Source organism: Gasterosteus aculeatus, chromosome 9 (genome assembly GCF_964276395.1).
Source record: "Gasterosteus aculeatus chromosome 9, fGasAcu3.hap1.1, whole genome shotgun sequence".
Lineage (NCBI taxonomy): Eukaryota > Metazoa > Chordata > Actinopteri > Perciformes > Gasterosteidae > Gasterosteus > Gasterosteus aculeatus.
In genome coordinates this window covers 21,256,618-21,276,525 of record NC_135696.1, presented here as the reverse complement: position 1 = coordinate 21,276,525, position 19,908 = coordinate 21,256,618, and the positions used below count along the sequence as shown (strand labels likewise).

Sequence of the window (19,908 nt, the reverse complement as noted above, 5' to 3'; positions counted from 1 at the left end):
GAATCTATTATTTATGGGCAGTTTCATCTTCATCCCAAAAAGATTATGTCATATGTGATTGTGATGTACAGATCGAGATCTATATTTAGAATGTTTGGACATTTTATTTTTATAGGTGTTCATATCCACATTTTCACTCCCAACTCGAGCAACATGCACCACCGTGTGGCCACATGACAGCGAGCTGTAGATGATTGTCAGCAGTTGCTTTATTCAGCGACACCACAACAGCGAGTAAAGTAAAGAGATATAAATCATTTCTAACATAACAATCGATTACAGCACCTTTGCATTATATAGGTTTAATCTGGCCAGTATCAGAAACAGTTTTATTTTCAAGTAAGAAATAGATAATAATGACCAAGTGGGACATTTCAATTGGTTGTATTGAATTGTTGCATTTGTTATTGTAATTGCTTCAATGTTTTCTTAGTTGTTTCTTTCTGACTTCACACACAGAGCTCTGTGCGCCAAAACCACCAGACACAAAAACATCTACCTCCCTCAGGCCTCTCTGAGGAACAGCTCATCATTCCATATCTGTTGGACTATACAAAAAAGTGTAATGTAAGTGCATTTCCACCATAAGGATACAAACCCAGAAGAAGGATAAACAAGATGTACAACTTGCTATAGATAAGAGCCATTATAAGTGAAATGTAAGTGCTACAATTTGTTAGTCTTTTAGTGGAGGTAGAGAGAGCTCGTTCCGCCATTTAGGAGCAGGACAGAGAGTCGGTTGAGTGTTACTTATTTCTTATACTTATTTTCTAAATTCATATTTCTTAATTTCACTTTCCTTTCCCTCTTAAGTTGTAGTGCACATTTTTAGTTACGGTTTCAATTCCAACTCGGGACGTCCTGTTTCGGACACTTCCCATAAATACGCGTGACCTCCTGATGTTATAAAATCAACCGCACCCACTTTGGCCGAAGACCCCGCCCACTTAATTTACCCGCCTTATTACCAGACGGACTCGGCCAATCGGAGGGGATTATTAGTCACTGACGGTCAGCTCGACCAATCGGCTTCAGCTTTTGCCGTGACTCACCGGCAAACCCACCGAGGTCCCTCCTGCCTGGCGTCCCGGTTCACGGGCTCTCCACAGCTGCCTGCCGCGCAGTTGCAGCGACTCGCCCACACTCCGCGTCCCCGGCCGGGAGACCGACTGAGCTGCCGGGATAGAGCGCTCGGTTTTTGAGAGCTTCTACGCGGCGTCTACCTTTTTTTTTTTTTCCATCTCGGGTGGAAGCGGACGGTTTTGTGTCCCGGGCAGCGTCCATGGAGACGCCGGGGGTAGACAGCCGGGTTCCGGGCGCCGCAGCCGGGGCAGAGCTTCGATGGATGGGCGGCAGGCTGCTGGACGCCACGGGGGGCTTCGTCGGGTCTCTTTCGCCGAGAATCCCAGGGGAGCAGGACTTTACCCCGGTGTTGCATCGATTGACTCCCACGGAGACAACGACCTCCGTGGAGCCCGAAATAGACTACGAAGGGCTGCCTCCAGGAGCGGCGACCAGCACGCACATGCTGGCGGGGTCCGTGGCCGGAATCATGGAGCACTGCCTCATGTACCCCATCGACTGTGTCAAGGTATACAAGAGCTGCTCGCGACCTGTCCGAATAGTCTGCGTGGCCCGTTCGCGTCACAACGGCGGCTGTTAACGTTAAATGTTAGTGAGTTAAACCCCAGCGCTAACGGAGGCCCAAATACAAGCCGGAGCTCGATTAATGTCAGGCTATGAGCTAAGCTAGCTAACAGAGGTCAGTTAACTAACTTAGACAGCGTTACATAAACGTAAAATAAACGCAACACAAGGTTGTCAAAGTAATACAAAAAACGCTAGCAGGGTGAGTACGTTTGCAGAATTTTAACGTTTCAATAATTAATTTATTGAGTAATTAGAAATTGACAATATCGTCTACGCTCCCGACATTAGCCTGCTAGCTAGCTAGCGCTAGCAGCAGTTTTACCTTTTGGCTAACATGCCTCCATTATCGGACACGTCTTACTCTTTATGGAAGTAATACAGCTTCCTGAAGTCGCCACTTCCCCCCACAGTTCTTATTTAAATGGTTACGTCGCCATTTTCACTTGCGGCTAAGAGGTATATTTCCTATATGTACTTTTTAAAAACAAACTAGTGTGTTAATGAGAATACTTTGGACATCACTGAGGATGTGACCGAGGAGGTCGTGGTGAAGGTCTGCGTGAAGAGAAGATGATTTAACGTGCAGGACTCCTTCTGTCTCTAATCTAGGTCAAAGGTCGACAGCCCGCTGATTCTGACAGAAGACAGCGTGTCTTATCAGCTACCAATCCGTCAATCAATACAGCGGACACCCCTGGATGGTTTTATGACCGTATGATGTAATGATGGAAGTGTAGCGGACACAGTTTGACTACCAGCTTCTATTCGTGTGAATGTGCGTTTGTCAGGAGTTGCACAATATGAGAGACGTCACGTGGTCCGTCTCAAAGAGACCACCAATGCCCCACAATGCATTGCACCGCATACGCATGGAGGAAAGGACACATGACTTAAATCTCATTGATGTTTTGGCGTTTGGACATGAATTCTCTTTACAGACTCTCGTGTCGTTCAGAAGATGAAGAACATTGTTCCTCTTGAGCCGTCGTGGGTCAAACAAAGTTCTGTAGTAACAGATTCCTTCATGATGAGTTCACACAATCCACTGCAGGCTTCTGTCACAATGACCTTTCTGTCAGTTACAGCAGGTCGAAGTAAACATTACTGTGACTCACTTGGCTGGAATTGTGTTACTTTGAATTCCCATTGTGTGTGTGTGTTTTTGTTCAATAGAAAGCATTGAACATAAATCTGAATCCGTGCAGCTTAAAACGGGCCGGTCGGGTCTCCGGTTCTGAAGTCTTGTCTCGTGTTGCTCCGTCGCTTGTTTCAGCCTCAGTCGGAAGGAGGAAGCACAAATGTTTGTGGGTGTTTCTTACAGTAATGTTTGGCACGCAGCTTCCTCTATTCCAAGACCTTTTTTATTTTTACAATCTTAGTTCCTTGTTGGCAAACGTGTTTAATCTATTAGTTCATTCTTGCCAGTAAATCGTGACTCGATTTCCTGTTTCCGGATCCATCCGAGGACTTTCCAGAGTTACTTAAACCTGGAAAACCGTAGCTCTTCTCTTCTTTTCTTCATTGGCGCACTTATAACAGACGGTATTTTACATAATGTCGCAGCAATGTTGAGTATTGACTATTTTTTTTCATATCTTCATACTTGCCAAAACTTTTGATGTTTAAATCAGTGGAACGGACGTTGTTTGGACACATATATTCTCTTATTTGACCCGTCCAGCTTATTGATCCCACACGCCAACAAGATGTCCTCATTAGAGACGTCGTAGTGTTTCTGTCAACGACTACACACAAAGGACGTGTTGTGTAGCGACTTGTTGTCGTGCCGACAGCGACGAGCAGTCTGACACAACGGAAACGTGCACAATATTTGTAATGTCAACACAGAATATAACTGAAGTGTTCGTACACATGGACAACGTGTGGAACATCTTTTACCGAATCACATGTTACATGCGTTCATCGGGGTCTCCATCACTTCCTGTTAACACGGGTCAATGCATGACCCCCCCCCGCCCCCCCTCGTGTCACAGCGAGACGGTGACGCCGCCTGATCGCCACTCAGCTGGTGCTTGTGTGACGTGTGAACACAAAGCGCTCTGTGTCGTCCTGCTGAAGCACGTTGGCGGGGGGGGGGGGCTTCACTTACTGCATGTTAGGAAAAGGGTTTCGATTGCGCAATCTTCATCTGAGGGGATTTTTCCGGGCTTACGGATGTTCACCAGCCAGCGGCGGGTGGTATTTGTTTTGCACCACTTCCTATGTGCACTCGGCGCGCTCCTCCTCCCTCAGGTCTGGATCACAACCTGGGCGCGTTTCCACCGAGCGGTGCAGTACGGGTCGGGTCGGTACCCTTTTATTTGTGTCTCCACTGCCAAAAGTTGAGAATGGTACCAAAAATCCGACCCGTACCGTACCACTTTTTGGGTACCCTTCCTTTGGGGCACCTGGCACAGTTGTTTGGTACTAAAGGGCGGAGCTAGACTCTCTGCAGAGCGTTGATTGGTTGAACGAGTGTCGTCATTTGCGCGTGCCGCAAGGGGGAAGACAACACGCGTAACACACCTGCAGCATGTAGCCTTTGCTCAAACAAAGAGTGTCGTCTCCTTGTGACAAACAGCCACATATCGAGAAGCAGGAACCGGATCGGCTGTATGTCCTCCGTCGTTGTTCGCGGTTAGCTTTCAGTTTTCGCGTAATCGAATGACGTCAATCTACTTTCCGCCATGTACCACGCCTATCAAGTGACTTCATCACTACCTTCTGGAATACACCACGCCTCTCAAGTAAGGGTACTGTTGGCGGTGGAAACGCTCGCCAAATCATGGTTAACCGACCCGTACCGTACCGCTCGGTGGAAACGCGCCATTAGTCGTCAGTGTGAGACACAAACGCATCTTACACACGTTGTGCGTTCTTCAGCCACCGCCCTGAATGATGAGTGTACAATGATTTGGCGTCGGCTCCTCTCCCATCAGACCCGCATGCAGAGCCTCCACCCGGAGCCGGCGGCGCGCTACCGGAACGTGATGGACGCCCTGCGGCAGATCGTGCGGACGGAGGGCGTGTGGCGGCCGATCCGGGGCGTGAACGTGCTGGCGGTGGGGGCGGGGCCTGCCCACGCGCTCTACTTTGCCAGCTACGAGAAGATCAAGTTCTCGCTCAGCGACTCCGTCCACCCGGGCGCCAACAGCCACTTCGCCAACGGTAGGAGGAAACGTCTTGAGGCTCGAGTGCTGAAACTCCTGTTGGATCAGAGACGATAGTTTGACGACGTTGGAGAAGTTTGTTCAGGCTTAACGAATCGTTTTGTCTGCTCTGCAGGAGTGGCAGGTTGCGTAGCAACAGTGCTGCACGACACCATCATGAACCCAGCTGAAGGTAAAGCCCCGCCCCCCCCTCCACCCCCCACACACACACACACTCAGACTTCTTTGTGACTAACATTAACATTGGTGGTGAAATAAAGCTTGACTCACCGTCGTTGTCAACCGATGATCAGGACGTTACGGATGTTTGTGAGACCGGAGAGCTAATAACCGCAGCAGCACCGGTAGCGTTGTGATGGGTTCAGGCTCCGAGTGAATACGAGTATTGGGCGAAGGTGAATCATCTCATCGTGATGTGTTCACGTGTCATAATCAAACTAAATGGATCATCGGTGATCAGTCGCCTCGGCGTCCTTCTGTCCTCTGGACACTTGATGGTGCTAAAGACTCGTCATCGGTCCCAGAGAGACACGAATATACAATGTGGGCTCGCTTCGTGTTTATGTTGAGAATCAATATTAACAGACTGTTTTTCGTGTAGTTTGAGCAAGTCGACGGATGTTTATCTCAACTAACACTTTTTTAATCATTTAATAATTTAATCTAATTAATACTTCCATAAAACTAGTATTTAATGTTAACATGTTAAAACTGAACATTATGAGTAGATACTTATTATCATATTAAGAACAAGTAGCGTTATTGAATGTGATTACAGAAGGTGTTATTCCCTTTAACTCATTTATTACCTTTCTAAACATATTTATTATCGTATAATACACCCAGAAATTCTACTCAACATTAATGGTATTAAGATTATTGTGTTTTTGTGACGGTTTAGTTCCTTCCCTCTGTCCTTCCTTCCTAGTCGCTCTCCTCGGTTCCTCATTTCATCCCTTAACGCTCGTCTCCTGTCTGTCGCCCCCCCAGTCGTGAAACAGCGGATGCAGATGTTCAACTCCCCGTACCGCGGCGTGCTGGACTGCGTGGGCTCTCTGCTGCGGCGCGACGGCCCGGCGGCGTTCTACCGCAGCTACACCACCCAGCTGACCATGAACGTGCCCTTCCAGGCGCTGCACTTCATGACCTACGAGTACCTGCAGGAGCTGCTCAACCCGCACAGACAGTACAACCCGTCCTCCCACGTGGCGTCGGGCGCGCTGGCCGGGGCCCTCGCCGCCGCCGCCACCACCCCGCTCGACGTCTGCAAGACCCTCCTCAACACGCAGGAGGCGCAGGCCGTGCACCTGCTGCGGCCCGCCGCCGCCGCCGCCACCGCCACCACCTCGGCCCCCGGCGCGCGCCACATCTCGGGCCTCGGCGAGGCCTGTCGGACGGTGTACCGGACGGGCGGCGCGCCGGCCTTCTTCAAAGGCGTCCACGCCCGCATCATCTACCAGATGCCGTCCACGGCCATCAGCTGGTCCGTCTACGAGTTCTTCAAGTACGTCATCACGGAGCGGCGGCACGAGCGGAGCCGGCGGCGCGGGGGAGGCGATCGAGACGGCGCCAAATGAAGTCGAGTTCAAAGCGCCGCGGAGACGTTTGGTGTCTGGAATGTCTGTTGATGCCGGAGGCTCCGCCCCCACCGAGCCGGCTGTTCATCCCCTGCGTTGGTCGCCGAAAAACGTTATTATTTGTCATTAAAAGCAAACGTAACCCTGATACAAATACCTAAGAACTGCATCACGACGCGTCGCCGGCTGCCCACAGGGGGGCGCTCTTCTGTTCAACATATCAAGATTAAGTGCAGCAGAAAACGTGATGCCCCATCGCAGGATCCCTGTTATTGACTCGTGTGGTTCTAGTTTTGTTCACATCACCGCAGCACTTAAAGCGACTTCTTCAATATCAAGACGATACTGAAGAAGAAGAAGAAGAACAACGCGGGATAACGTGTACGCCTGCCTTCAGTTAGCCGCTCACATCAAACGCACAACTACTAGAGAGGATGACATTGTACATAATATACAGTAAATATATATAAACTCTACTGGTTTACGTTTCTAAGCAAGCCTCTATGTCGACTCGAATACAGAGAGGGGATGATGTGGTAGATTGTCGACTAAGAGAAGCTTGACTGCTATGAATTAAAACGCACCGTACGGATTAAACTGGGGTTTACAAATGTGTCGTCCGTGAGGAGTTCAAAGGTCGGGGAACCGGGACTCGTTGGCACGACACTAATGTGCAAAAGCTTGACGCCTGTATGTTGTGAAGTGTAAATAAAGTGGTGAGGCAGCTCCTCGCAGAAGCAGGGTCTTCTCTTGGTGCTGGCTCGCAAAGAGAGAACTTACCTGGGCTCCTCGTCTTCCTTCTGCACTCCCTTCAGATATTCATCGGTGAGGAGGCCAAACTTTATTCAGGATTCAACACAAAGAATATTGAGGAGTTCAAAAAAATTACTGTTGCATCACCTTTGGCTTGGAAGTATTTTAATTGCATTTACTAAAATATGAATTGCTTCTTAAATTAATTGACTTAAACCACAAATCATCTAAACCTGATTAAGAAAAAGATCTCCAATAGAACCAAAAGTTAAAGCTCCAGCTTGTTGAAAGCTTATAGAGAACTCCGATCGAACTCAATAGAGATGCAAAGGCCAAATGAAGATACTTTATATATATATACATATATATATATATAAATATACACACACACAATTGCAGCGCGAAGCAGGATCGGCAGGAAGCTTTGTGTCCTCTCCAGCGTCCCGTTTGCACAGGAAGCAGCACCTTCGCTCGAGGGCCCCGCGTGGTTCCCCCGCCTACAAGTTACCAGGCTTTCATCTCGTCTAACCTTACCAAACCCCCCCCCCCCGTTCCCTCTCCAGCAGCGCTGCACTGAAACGTAAGAAGATCCGTTTAGTCAGTGAGGAAAGGTCCAGGCATGTGAGGTCATGGCCCCCGACGCATGGCAGCAGGTCGGGGCCAAGGTCAACTTTGTGTGTGTGTGGGAGGGAAAAACCAAGATAAATGAGGTGTCAGTAACTCAACTCGCCGTGTGTGTGTGAGACTAGTAAATAGCTCTGCCTGCAAGTCACCCGAATATAGACGATAACGTATATTAGTAGGAACTTCACACAAGGCCAAACGCCACACCACGGGGTTCAAAAGGACTTTCTATCCTACACTTACACCGGGGTAACAGGTCTACGATGTATCACATGGTCCTCGTATCACAAGCTTCATAATTGTGCATGAAAAGCTTCCTAATATTGTCTCTGGCTATTCAGGGCTATTTTTTTCCTGGAATTAACATGTCACGTTAGCTCCGAAGCTAATGAGGCAACAGCAGCGTTGTTGCTTGTTGATGTTGTTCAACAGCTTTGGTTTCACTAAAAACTTAAGACATAAATGTCAAACTCCAAACAAAGTCTCCAGCAGTCGTTTTCTGGGGAACATAAATATTTGTACAAAACGAAAGGACAAAGCATCCAGCAGATGTTTTGGTCTGTGACCAATGATTGCGGTCGATTGCTACTTTTGTTGTACAAATGAGTAGAAATATCTTTCTGTATCATTTTTTTTTTTTACTTTGCTTCCATGACGCACCACATACGCCCACATACACACCACCCACCATGTCAAATTCCTTGTATGTCTACTGTGGCAATAAACTTCCCTGATGATATTTTTCAGCTTTTCAAATCCTTTTTCGGCCTAATATCTTTAACTTTTTTCCATTACATTCCGGAGAATATTGTTTTAATTTATTATTTTTTTCAAAAATAGATATTTCGTTTCTTTTATAAAACATTTTCAAATGAAAATATATTTTTTTCAAAACGTTTCATGTTATTTTTTTTTGAAACTTTCTTTGAAAAAACATTTTGACCTGTAATTTTTTGACTTTTTTATTTTTTTACTTAATATTTTTTTTTCAGTTGACATTTGTCGAACATATTTTGTACACATTTTTTCAGAAACTTTTTTTGACTTAATATTTTTCAACAATTTTCCCTAAGTTTTTGACTCATTTCTTTTTAATATCTTTGACCAGAATCTTTGTTTTTCCATGTCATTTTTTGAACATTTCCACTGTTTTTTCAAAAAAAAAAAAAAATTCCACAACACTTTTTGACATATCTTTAAAAAATTTCCAAAAAATTTTATTTTATTTTTTCGACGTAACATTTTCTGACACTTTTAAAAAAAAAAGTGCAACGTAAGAAATGTTGCGTTGCTTCTCAGGTTGATTCTGCTTTACTAACCAAATGCTCATTGAAAGTTACAAATCTATTGATCATTCAGTGGGTAAAACAAAAGAAAATGCACTTTTTCAACCTCCCAGATCACAGTATTTTGCAATACTGTTTGAAATCATAAATATCAATCATAACAATTCTGAAAAAAACTTATAGACAGAGGATTTATTACATGAATAGAAATAAGTCCTAAAAATATGATGCTATCGATTAAATAAATCCTTAACCAATAATGCACCAATACATTGTGAGAATACTTCCTTCCTCCTTGTATTAGTGTATATTTACATTATACTTAAATTATTAACCAATCACTTGAGTATATTATACCACACAAGTTCCCTCCTAATTATTATTAATCTCCTCTCATTTAGGAGGGAAAGTTAATATCCTCAAGGATAAAATGAACAGGTCTCAGAGGCCCAGATCTTCTCCTGCTGGTTCATAAGCTTTATTGCTCAAGACTCCTCTGCTGTCAGCTGCCGATGAGAGCTAGAAACATTTTCCCTGCCCAGATTTTCCCAGCTGGTGCAGAACTCAAATTAATGGTTCTAATGATTTTTGGTGAGACGCAAACTGCAATTTATGTGTGTTATTGCAAAGCCTGACAGTTTGGGATGAATCTGTGTGGGTCGCGTTGGATAAACAGCGCACACTCCTGTTTCTTCCCAGAAAACATCACGTTTTTCAACCCAGAAAGCCGCAGCGGCGAGCGGATAAATGTGGATTGCAGGGTAAATATTTAGATATCTGGGGTTGATGGACGAGTTCTGGTTTTGGCCCGCGGACGTCCTCCCCGTCTCCCGTCCCGGGACACACGGGAAACCAGTTAAAGAAGACATCTCCAAACATTGACGTCCATTGTGAAATGTGCTAGGTTGACGTCAGCGAGCATTACGTGTGAGCTGACTCAGAAGACACTGAGCAGCCTCTGAAGAGCACTTTGCACTAAAGCCTGCATGTGTCACATCTTCAATTGGTGGATATCTCATTTAAGGGCCAAACTCCCACAGGCTGCTCTCCACAGAGATCCACGGGGATATTTAGCGGAGTCAGGACGCATAGCGGCGCAGGCATACGGCAATACCGCCTTTGAAATTTGACAGTTTATGAGTCTAGAGTAAGATGTATGAAACGGCAATAGATGCTCTTAAGTTCTTCAGCACCAAACAGATAATTGGAAGGATGAAATATGGTCATTTTGGGATTCAGCCGTATTCCGTTGCCTCAATCCTCGATAACACCAACATGAATGTGCCCGGATCAATTTAGAATTTGTTATTTGTCACTGCAAACTCCAAATTTGATCAGTGGAGAGAAGTGGCTGTTTGTACACATCTTCAGTATCAAGGTCAACTCTCTTAATGGAACAGAAATGAAGGGAAATGGAGGAAGCTGTTGTAGGTTGTTAGCCCGGTCGTGTGAGTCCTGTCCTTTAACGTTTGCAACGTATTCCTCCTCTGGGGAGTAGTTCTCACTACCGACACGACAGGAAAGTTTTGCCACAAGGAGCTTTGATTTAGCCACGGTGGACGGGTCTGCTGGAGGCCTGGTGGAAAATTTGCTGAAGGACCTTCTGGTGAACCTTTAGGCTAGAGTCCAGGTCATGTTTCAGGTCTTTATGCTAGAGTCCAAGGCAAGTCTCAGGTCTTTAGTCTAGAGTCCAAGTCATGTCTCTGGTCTAGGCTAGAGATCAAGTCTCAGGTCTTTATGCTAGAGTCCAAGTCAAGTCTCAGGTCTTTATGCTAGAGTCCAAGTCAAGTCTCAGGTCTTTAGGCTAAAGTCCAGGTCATGTCTCAGGTCTTTAGGCTAAAGTCCAGGTCATGTCTCAGGTCTTTAGGCTAAAGTCCAGGTCATGTCTCAGGTCTTTAGGCTAAAGTCCAAGTCAAGTCTCAGGTCTTTATAGGCTAGTGTCCAAGTCATGTCTCAGGTCTTTAGGCTAAAGTCCAAGTCAAGTCTCAGGTCTTTAGGCTAAAGTCCAAGTCATGTCTCAGGTCTTTATAGGCTAGTGTCCAAGTCATGTCTCAGGTCTTTAGGCTAAAGTCCAGGTCATGTCTCAGGTCTTAAGGCTAGAGTCGAGGTCATGTCTCAGGTCTTTAGGCTAAAGTCCAAGTCAAGTCCCAGGTCTTTAGGCTAAAGTCCAAGTCATGTCTCAGGTCTTTATAGGCTAGTGTCCAAGTCATGTCTCAGGTCTTTAGGCTAAAGTCCAAGTCAAGTCTCAGGTCTTTAGGCTAAAGTCCAAGTCAAGTCTCAGGTCTTTATGCTAGAGATCAAGTCTCGGGTTGTTAGGCGGGGGTTGTTACGGGTACGAGGTGCGGCTGTAGTTGCCGTAGCATTAGCGGTGATAATAGCGTGTAATGGATCCGTGTGTGAAGGCGGCCTGTCTGGGCCCGTCGGCCCGTCGGGCCTCTGATGGGAGGAGTGTTGCTCCTCACAGGCGGATCGTGAGGCCACGTGAGAGGAGGAGAACCATCGACTGCTCCTCCTGCAACAACATGCGTTAATGACAGAAAGAACACTCAGAGAAAGACGACACACATCAACACCTGCTTTCTTTTCTTCTTTATTAGAAGAGTCATTTGACTAAAGCGTCAGCAGAGAAAAGCCTGAACTATTTCAACCTCACAGGAACCGAATGCAAACTGATGTCATTATTTTGAAATGATTGTTACTTTTTGACAACTTAAAGTGTGACATCAAGCATCTGAGCTGTGCAGCTCGCGGGCGTCTGGCCCCTTTTATTATGGATTAGAGAGTAGAGCTTTTATTTCACACGTAAACATGGCTGGTTCAAACTAAACAACACACATTTTCTCTGCTGTGTTTCTAAAATATTGCATGATTAGTAATATTTTTTTCACTTTTTACATATGAAGGTTATACACGATAGTTTTAGGGGTTATTTTTCACCTAAATATAAAAATAGAAATAGACTTAAATCCAAATCAAAATAGAGGTCAGATTGAGAGATGAAGAGTCTATACACGGAGTCTGGTGGAGTCTGGTGGATTCTGGTGGAGTCTGATGGAGTCTGATGGAGTCTGGTGGAGTCGGATGGAGTCTGGTGGAGTCTGATGGAGTCTGATGGAGTCTGGTGGAGTCTGGTGGAGTCTGCTGGAGTCTGGTGGATTCTGGTGGAGTCTGATGGAGTCTGATGGAGTCTGGTGGAGTCGGATGGAGTCTGGTGGAGTCTGATGGAGTCTGATGGAGTCTGATGGAGTCTGGTGGAGTCGGATGGAGTCTGGTGGAGTCTGATGGAGTCTGATGGAGTCTGGTGGAGTCGGATGGAGTCTGGTGGAGTCTGATGGAGTCTGATGGAGTCTGGTGGAGTCTGGTGGAGTCTGCTGGAGTCTGGTGGAGTCTGGTGGAGTCGGATGGAGTCGGATGGAGTCGGATGGAGTCTGCTGGAGTCTGCTGGAGTCGGATGGAGTCGGATGGAGTCTGATGGAGTCTGGTGGAGTCTGATGGAGTCTGGTGGAGTCGGATGGAGTTTGCTGGAGTCTGCTGGAGTCTGCTGGAGTCTGCTGGATGGAGTCTGGTGGAGTCTGGTGGAGTCTGCTGGATGGAGTCTGGTGGAGTCGGATGGAGTCTGGTGGAGTCTGGTGGATCAGTCTGATCAGTTTGAGGCACAACGTCTCATGTAAGTATTGTGATCAATGCAACTCTTAACTCTTTACAGATGGAGCATGTTGGTTGAAGTAAAACTGACGCGTCGGTGCTTCATATAAAATGTTAAAACTGAAACAAGCAAACTGGTGTTTTTTGCTTTGGTGGTTTTCAGTATCTTAGTTTACGCAGCAGTAATGTGAGTCCAAGATAAACATTTAAAAAAAAGGTCGAGGGGTTTAAACACTTTAGATTCAGAGATAACTGATGTAACTAATTCCCATGGGGTAGACAAAATAACGGGAACAGCTCTAAAAGTTCCTGTGAAATAGGATTAGTAGCTTGTTAACACAATCAATTGTATTTTAGGGAGCAGCTTGACTGATGTGTTAAAAATAATCCACAATGAGGCTGATTCTGAGTAAATACATACATATTTTATTTATTTTATTTTAAATGTAAAACGGAAGAAAGTAAAATCCTAGATTTTTCCTTTAATGCAGAAAACAAATTATTGTGTTTAATATTGATACAACAAGGCGATGATTGTTTTCCATCTTTAACTTCATAATATAATTATTATTATTATTGGGATTATAATGAATATCGTTTTCAATATTTCAGAATCAGAAGCAAATTAATAATCTAGCATTATTGTTATTGTTGCATCTTTTATTATCATCATTAATAATTGTATAGCTTTGTTAGTATATTTATATTTCTAATGACTTCATGGTTTCCTCGTCCTGATAGTCATGCTGTTGTTCCTGTCACTGTTCGGGCGCCCTGCAGGTGAGGCGCTTACCTGCCGACGCCTGCGTGTCTCGTCTCTGTTTGCTTCCCGCGGCCGGGACGCACCTCGGGGCGCGCGGTTTATCAGCTCTCCCTTTATCTCTCAATTAATCCCCATTAGTGTGTGTGTGTGGGGGGGGGGGGGGGGGGAGAAGATCAGATGTTCACAGCTCAGACGCACGGATCTCAATCTGGGCTCAGAGGCCGACTGTCTGCACCGAGAGAGACGCGCCGATCTGCGCCGATAACGACGACACTCGAGCCTCGACGCTTCTGGTCTTCATCCGGCTAATTGAGACCTGATTGAAGTGAGAGAACCGAGATGTTTGTAAAGCATAATCACTCGCGGAGTTAGGAAATGAGTTATGTATCGTATCTTAACGAAGGGCCACGCGGAGCCTTCGGGAGACGGTTCCATCCAAACGAACAGCCGTGTATTTCCCACAGAAGCCCGTGAATCAGGATAAACGAGCTCCGGAGGTTTCTGTCATGAATGTGGCTCCTGCTGTTTGTTCTCGTGTCTCCCATCAGGACACGAGTGTGGCTGTAATTATACAATAATGGCTTTTGGGAAGCGACGCGTTCTCAGGCCGGAGGAACTTTTACGCGCAGAGAAAAACAGCAATTGATGAGTTCCCTCCCTGAATGTCACACAACTACCTGGATCCCGGTCGTTCTCTAGAAGCATGCATGTCGCCATGTTTGGTTCCCATCATTAACGTGAAGCGCACGCCACATGTAATCATGTGTAGGCCTCACTTGTGGGTAATAGCCACCTAGACAAGACCTCATAAAGAATAATTAGAACTTCCCAAACACGTTTCCCTTTCAAACCAAATGGGGGTTCAACATATAGTTGCCCTCTATTATTTGTTCGAATAACCAATAATGTTTTAGCCAAAAAGATGTCCAGAAATAGTGAGAGAGAAAAAAAAATTAAATTATGTAAAATTACGGAGAAACGTATCACATTTAATGAGCTGGAATGAAGGTGATCATTGATGAAGGACATGTCCTGTTTGACTCATCAATTAATCCAGACTTAAAATCACTCATACAATTTGGTTTGGATCATTAAATCAATAACGGCTCGAACCATTGGACCCATAAATCCCCATAAAAACGCAGGACTTTCTCCTTTTTTGTCTGTAATTTGACACGTTGTTCCCGTGAAATCACTGTAATTCTCCAGCTTTGTGGTTTATGTTAAAATACAAGTGAATCACAGGATCCCTGCAGGGTTCGGCTGTTACCTGTGAGAATAACATCGGTCTGAGCTGAAATAAAAGCCCCCCCCCCCCCCCCCCCCCCCCCCTAAAGTTCCCCCGTTCGTTTTCCACATCGGGATAAATGGTGAAACTTGTAGCAATAATACCCCCTTCTTTCACACAGACGCCACCCCGCTGCCATCACCTCCATCCCCGGCTGCCCCCGAAGCCTCGCGGCTGGGGGGCTCTCGGGGAGCCTTTCTCCGCGAACAAAAAAAAAAAAAGCCTCCTGAAGGGGAACAAAAGTGACCACATTCCCCCCCCACCCCCCCCCCACCCCCTCCTCCGCGCAGAACAACCCGCTGCCGGGGCCCTCAAATGGGAATATTAGGACGTCAATCTCACGGCCCCTGGTCGCCTTTGTCTTTGCTGAGTGCCCGGCTCTGCCTACCACGCTCCTTTTGTGCGACCGCCCAATAAGGGCCATTATTCCCGTGTCCCCGGCCCGGCTGCTGCTCGCTCTCCGGAGTTATTTTAGGTGCTTAATCGCGTCCCTTAAAGGACCTCAAATGGAGAACAACTTCCTCCTTTCACGTCGCCTGGCACCGGGACAAAGAGTCCCTGTGGCCCGGCCTCCTCCAGCAGCTCGGCCCCTTAACGCGGAGCGAGAGTTCTGCCTTCGCTTCAGTGGGAGCAATTAATATTATTATTGTTATTATTGGATTATTAATATTACTTTGGCATTATTTAGGGGGGGACGTTTGGATTTGTGTGCCGGTGATGTATTTACCGTAATTCCCACCGCGCAGAGGATGTTTAACAACCAAATGTAAAGGACACAATTTATTTCCCCCAAGAATAGAATCACGTGCACATTTGTCTCCCCCTGATTTCTCTGATTTATTTGAATAGATGTGAAATAGACTAAAACAATTATCTGTCGGACAAAAAAAACAACACAGCAATTCAATTCCTCCAAAGTCTAAAAAGTTACCATGTTAAAAAACAATTTTCTTTCATAAAAAAACGTATAATCTTTGTTATTGAAATACGATGCGCGTGCATTTCCCCTCATGTGCATCAGTCCTCTCGGTGCCAAGAGCACACCCGGACTTTGTGCACTAAGTCTCGGCTTTGTTGCAGTTCAAGCAGCCGAGAACGTGAGCGGGAATTCAGCTGAATCCCAACTCGCATCCATTATATGAACAATACTTGCGTTTTGACCAAAAATATAAGAGCTCCGTAGAAAAAAAAAGAAATAAAGAGAAAGACGCTCGTTGTGTCCCGGTGACGCTACCAGGCCCGGATGCCCTGCAGAGAGCCCTGGCACGAGGGGACCGCGGGCCCCTGGTGCGTGGGGCCCTGCGCGGAGCCGCCGAGGCCGCCCACGTTGCCCAAGTTCATGTTCACGAAGGCGTTGGCGGTGCCGGACGGGGGCAGCGCGGGGATGCTGGTGTACGTGCAGCTGTAGTTGGTGTTGTACGCGGGGCTGTTGTACGTGTACGCCGGGTATCCGTTGTAGCCGTACGGGTTGGATCCGTACGGAGCGGCGGCGGCGTAGCTCTGCGTCCCGCCCAGACACGGCTTCCCGTCGCGCACCAGCACCGGCACGGCGACGCGCCGGGGCGGCGGAGGGTGGTGCTGCTGCTGCTGCTGCTGCCCCACCCCCTCCAGGGACTTGTCCTGCCGCTGCCGCTTGCACTTGTAGCGGCGGTTCTGGAACCAGATCTTCACCTGGTTGGAGGTGAGCTTGAGCGTGGTCGCCAGGTGCTCGCGCTCGGGGGCGGACAGGTAGCGCTGCTGCTTGAAGCGCCGCTCCAGCTCGAAGACCTGCGCCTGGGAGAAGAGCACCCGGGGCCGCCGCCGGCTCCTCTGCTTCGGCTGCGGCCGCTCCGAGTCGCCGGGGCCGCCCTGCGAGGGCTCCGCACGGGGCACTCCGGCACAGACCTCTGGGCGGGGGAACGGGGAGTCACATTAACACCTCAGAGCCTAAATATTATTATTTAAGACAAAACATTTCCGGGTTTTTTTTTAAATGTGTGCTAAAATACAAAAGTTTTACGTGCAGTACTGTGAGATTATTGAAAGTAGACAACTAAATATACAAAAACATCAGAGATAAACTGCAACACGTAGAAAAAACGACATATTTGCACTAAAAATACAGACTTCAGCAATTTATATTCTACATTTTAGTGACTTTCTGAGGTGCTTAAAGCCTAATTCCTTTATTTTGTAAGTTATGAATAATTGTTCCTCTGTTCACCGGCGCTACTTCGCGGTGTCGTTTCTTCTCCGAGCCTCTTTAAACTAATTGTCGCTTTATGATCGCACATCATAACAAGCAGAAGGTGTTTGACATTTGCACACTTTACTGGGTTCGTGTCGCGCACCATCTGATAGCTCTTTATTGGGCGGGTGTCTGAGGTGGAAGACACATTATTTTTATTAAGCTAAAGCAGTTTTTCATATTCTGCGTCATCTTAAATTTATACACATACAAAAACACTAAACAGGAATATTGGAGCTGCAGGATTATTATTATTATTACTATTTAATTTCTATAAATGACACAATGCATATTGGATGTTTTTTCTAGCTGGCTCACATCTGTATTTTATTTAATAATTACTTCACGTGGCTCCATGGTGCGTAACGGAGGGAACGCGTTATTTCGGCCGCAGCAGCGGTTCGGCTTTGGGTTCAACATACAAATGATTATTACAGGCGCTGAAAACCTGATTGTTAACACTAAAAACAGCTGATTTATTCGCAAACCACCCTGCAGCGCTTTGATATTTCCTCTGCTGTTATTCGGACCATTATTGACACACGTGTCCATTGTTGCCTTTTGTCTGCGGCGGCTTCGCGCTTCGACTCACTGCTCTCCTGCTCCTCCTGCTCCTCCTGCTCCTCCTGCTCCTCCAGCTTGGCTCCCTGCGGGCCCGCGTGGACGTATATGTCCGGGGACAGGCTGGTCTCCCCTCGGTCCTCCTCGCGCGCCGCCAGCGCGCTGAGGTAGGCCAGGTTGTCCTCTGCGTCCGAGAAGGGGGGGCTGTCACGGGACGCGGCCAGCATGCAGGACGGCGGGGGTTGGAAATGCCGCCGCCGCTGCTGCTGCTGCTGCTGGGGAGGAGACCCAGTCAGCTGGTGCTGAGTGAGGAGGACTCGGTGCTGGAGCTCCAAGGACCCGGCCTGCTGCTGCTGCTGCTGCTGCTGCAGCTCCAGCTTGAGGATGTCCTTGACGGAAAACGGCGTGGAGGTGAGCGGACTCTGCAGCATCATGTCGTCCAGCTCCGGCTCTGCAGCGCCGAGGAAGTGAAGCCCACCGAGTAACATGCACGCCCCCCCCCCCCTCCCCCCCCCCCTCTCTCGCGCCACACTCCCCCTTTTAACACACCGCCGCGCGTAGGAGCCCTTTCTCTTGTACTTGGAGGTGCGTCGAGCCTCTGGGATCCCGCATCGCCGTGAAACGCAGCAGCACGCGCGGGTCTCCTGTGTGTGACAGATGCAGCGTCGGGCTCTCCGAGTTTGGACCGCGGCGAAGGAGCGTCCTCTGATGTCAGGGGGAGGGGTGTGCGAAATGGAAAGTGCGCGTAGCCTGGGAGGGGAGCGTTTGGGGGGTTCTGGGGCGTACTCCTAGTTGTGTTTTTGGGCTTGTGTGAATATGGACATTTAGTATTTCTCAGACCCCCCGCACCCCCCCCCCCGTCACTAACATCTACCTTCATCATTCCACAGTAGATCGTCGGTTTCCACGTGGATGTTGCGCGCTGCAGGATCGGTGGCCCGCCAAGGTCAACAGGTCAGGGTGGGGGGGGGGGGGGGGGACCTGTTTGGCACTGTAGTTTAATTTGATACGTACGTTCTGAACCAAACGTTGCGATCATCAGCATCATCATCATCATCACACACAAATCGCGTACTTATAACAGTCTCGGTGTCTTAAAGAGGTCGAAGTTGATGCGTATTTTGACAGATTCCGACCGAAGACCTGATCTAGAAGGACGCACGTCTGGTTTCAGAGAGACTCGTCGATGGATTCATCGCGAGGTCGGTTGAGATTCTTCTCAAATATTTGCTCTTCAGTTTAAAAGAGATGCCAAAGTCCCCCCCCCTCACACTCCCCCCGCTGCACCGTCCAGCAGCCGGCTTCTCTCGGTGTCTCCGTCCTCTCTATCACGTGGTGTGTCGTATTAATAACCGGCCTGGGCCGATAAGCGCCCCCCCCACCCCCCCCTCCTCCCCCACGGGGCAATTAAGATTCCTGCAGGAAAAACTTACTGACGTTTTTAGCAGAACTAATCTGCTCCTATCAGCCCCCCCTCTCCGTTTTGCAGGACCCCCCCCTTGCAGGTTTTTCTTGTTCTTGAAAACAAACAGCAAAGCGCATCAAAATAGATTTTAGAAATGATGTTTGATGAATACACATATTTTACATTTTATAGGATTTATTTAATGTCCTGCAAATAAGTTTATCTGAATAATAATGTTCAATGACTCTTTCATCTTCAATATCTTTAAATACTATAATAATAACAACAATATTACAGTTCAACTCTAATCGTTGGACTATTTCAGACAAGCATTATTGGGACAAAACAAACTCAAAATAACTAGAAATTAGAAAATAGATTAGAATCACTTTATCAAATAGTCAACATTTTGATACTGACAAATCAATGTGATGTGCTGCTCTGGAACCAGATCTGTGAGCTTGTCTCTGTAACTCTCTCTTCCGTTCACGCTACATCATCATCATCATCGTCATCATCATCTCTCGCTCGTAAAGAAGGTTTAGACGGCTGCTGCAGCCTCCGTTCACTATAAATAAGCTTTAAATCCAACGAGGCAGAGAGAATACAACTGTTTGGTTAAGGGACATTTGGTTTTATGTGAGATCTCCAGGAGTCCTTGAAGGACCTCCAGGATGTGTTTCCAAAATGTTTCCAGGCCAATAAGCAGGTCGTGTTTAGCCAGATTTCAGTTAATATGGCGACTCGTGACTTGGTCTCTGGTCTTTCTGTGCCTCATGTGGTTGTTTTTTGTTGCACCGTGGTGATGTTGAGCCGGTTCCCGGTTGATTTGTGTCTCTTTGAGGGGCATCAGAAAGGAGTTGACCCCGATCATCCACCCCGACCTTTGCTCCGGTCACCGTTACGTCCACCGCTAGAGGTCACCAACAATAAGAATGGATCATGATGGTCTCTATACA

General features: G+C 47.2%; 2 protein-coding genes across 2 annotated transcripts; one reads left to right on the top strand and one right to left on the bottom strand.

Moving 5' to 3' along the window:
* The first annotated feature begins 990 nt into the window (after window positions 1-990).
* Window positions 991-7,176, top strand: LOC120815132 (mitoferrin-2). Its single transcript, XM_040170145.2, has 4 exons — window positions 991-1,591; window positions 4,590-4,818; window positions 4,936-4,992; window positions 5,811-7,176. The coding sequence occupies exons 1-4, from the start codon at window positions 1,283-1,285 to the stop codon at window positions 6,395-6,397; spliced, it is 1,182 nt and encodes a 393-aa protein (XP_040026079.2). The 5' UTR covers window positions 991-1,282; the 3' UTR covers window positions 6,398-7,176.
* Window positions 7,177-15,568: 8,392 nt separating this feature from the next.
* On the bottom strand, window positions 15,569-18,307 carry LOC144383087 (homeobox protein Nkx-2.5-like). The gene is made up of 2 exons (XM_078079805.1): window positions 17,576-18,307; window positions 15,569-16,642 (listed from the first exon to the last, which is right to left on the bottom strand). Exons 1-2 carry the CDS (start codon window positions 18,030-18,032, stop codon window positions 15,987-15,989), a joined length of 1,113 nt encoding a protein of 370 aa, XP_077935931.1. The 5' UTR covers window positions 18,033-18,307; the 3' UTR covers window positions 15,569-15,986.
* Between the last annotated feature and the right edge of the window lie 1,601 nt (window positions 18,308-19,908).

What these genes read in the sequence shown, in the direction of transcription:
- LOC120815132 (XM_040170145.2), top strand. Translation starts at nt 1,283, where the DNA reads ATGGAGACGCCGGGGGTAGACAGCCGGGTTCCGGGCGCCGCAGCCGGG. An exon ending in ACCCCATCGACTGTGTCAAG is followed by an intron (nt 1,592 to 4,589) that starts GTATACAAGAGC and finishes CTCTCCCATCAG; the next exon opens with ACCCGCATGCAGAGCCTCCA. An exon ending in CAACAGCCACTTCGCCAACG is followed by an intron (nt 4,819 to 4,935) that starts GTAGGAGGAAAC and finishes TCTGCTCTGCAG; the next exon opens with GAGTGGCAGGTTGCGTAGCA.
- LOC144383087 (XM_078079805.1), bottom strand. Translation starts at nt 18,032, where the DNA reads ATGTTACTCGGTGGGCTTCACTTCCTCGGCGCTGCAGAGCCGGAGCTG. An exon ending in GCAGGAGGAGCAGGAGAGCA is followed by an intron (nt 16,643 to 17,575) that starts GTGAGTCGAAGC and finishes TCCCCCGCCCAG; the next exon opens with AGGTCTGTGCCGGAGTGCCC.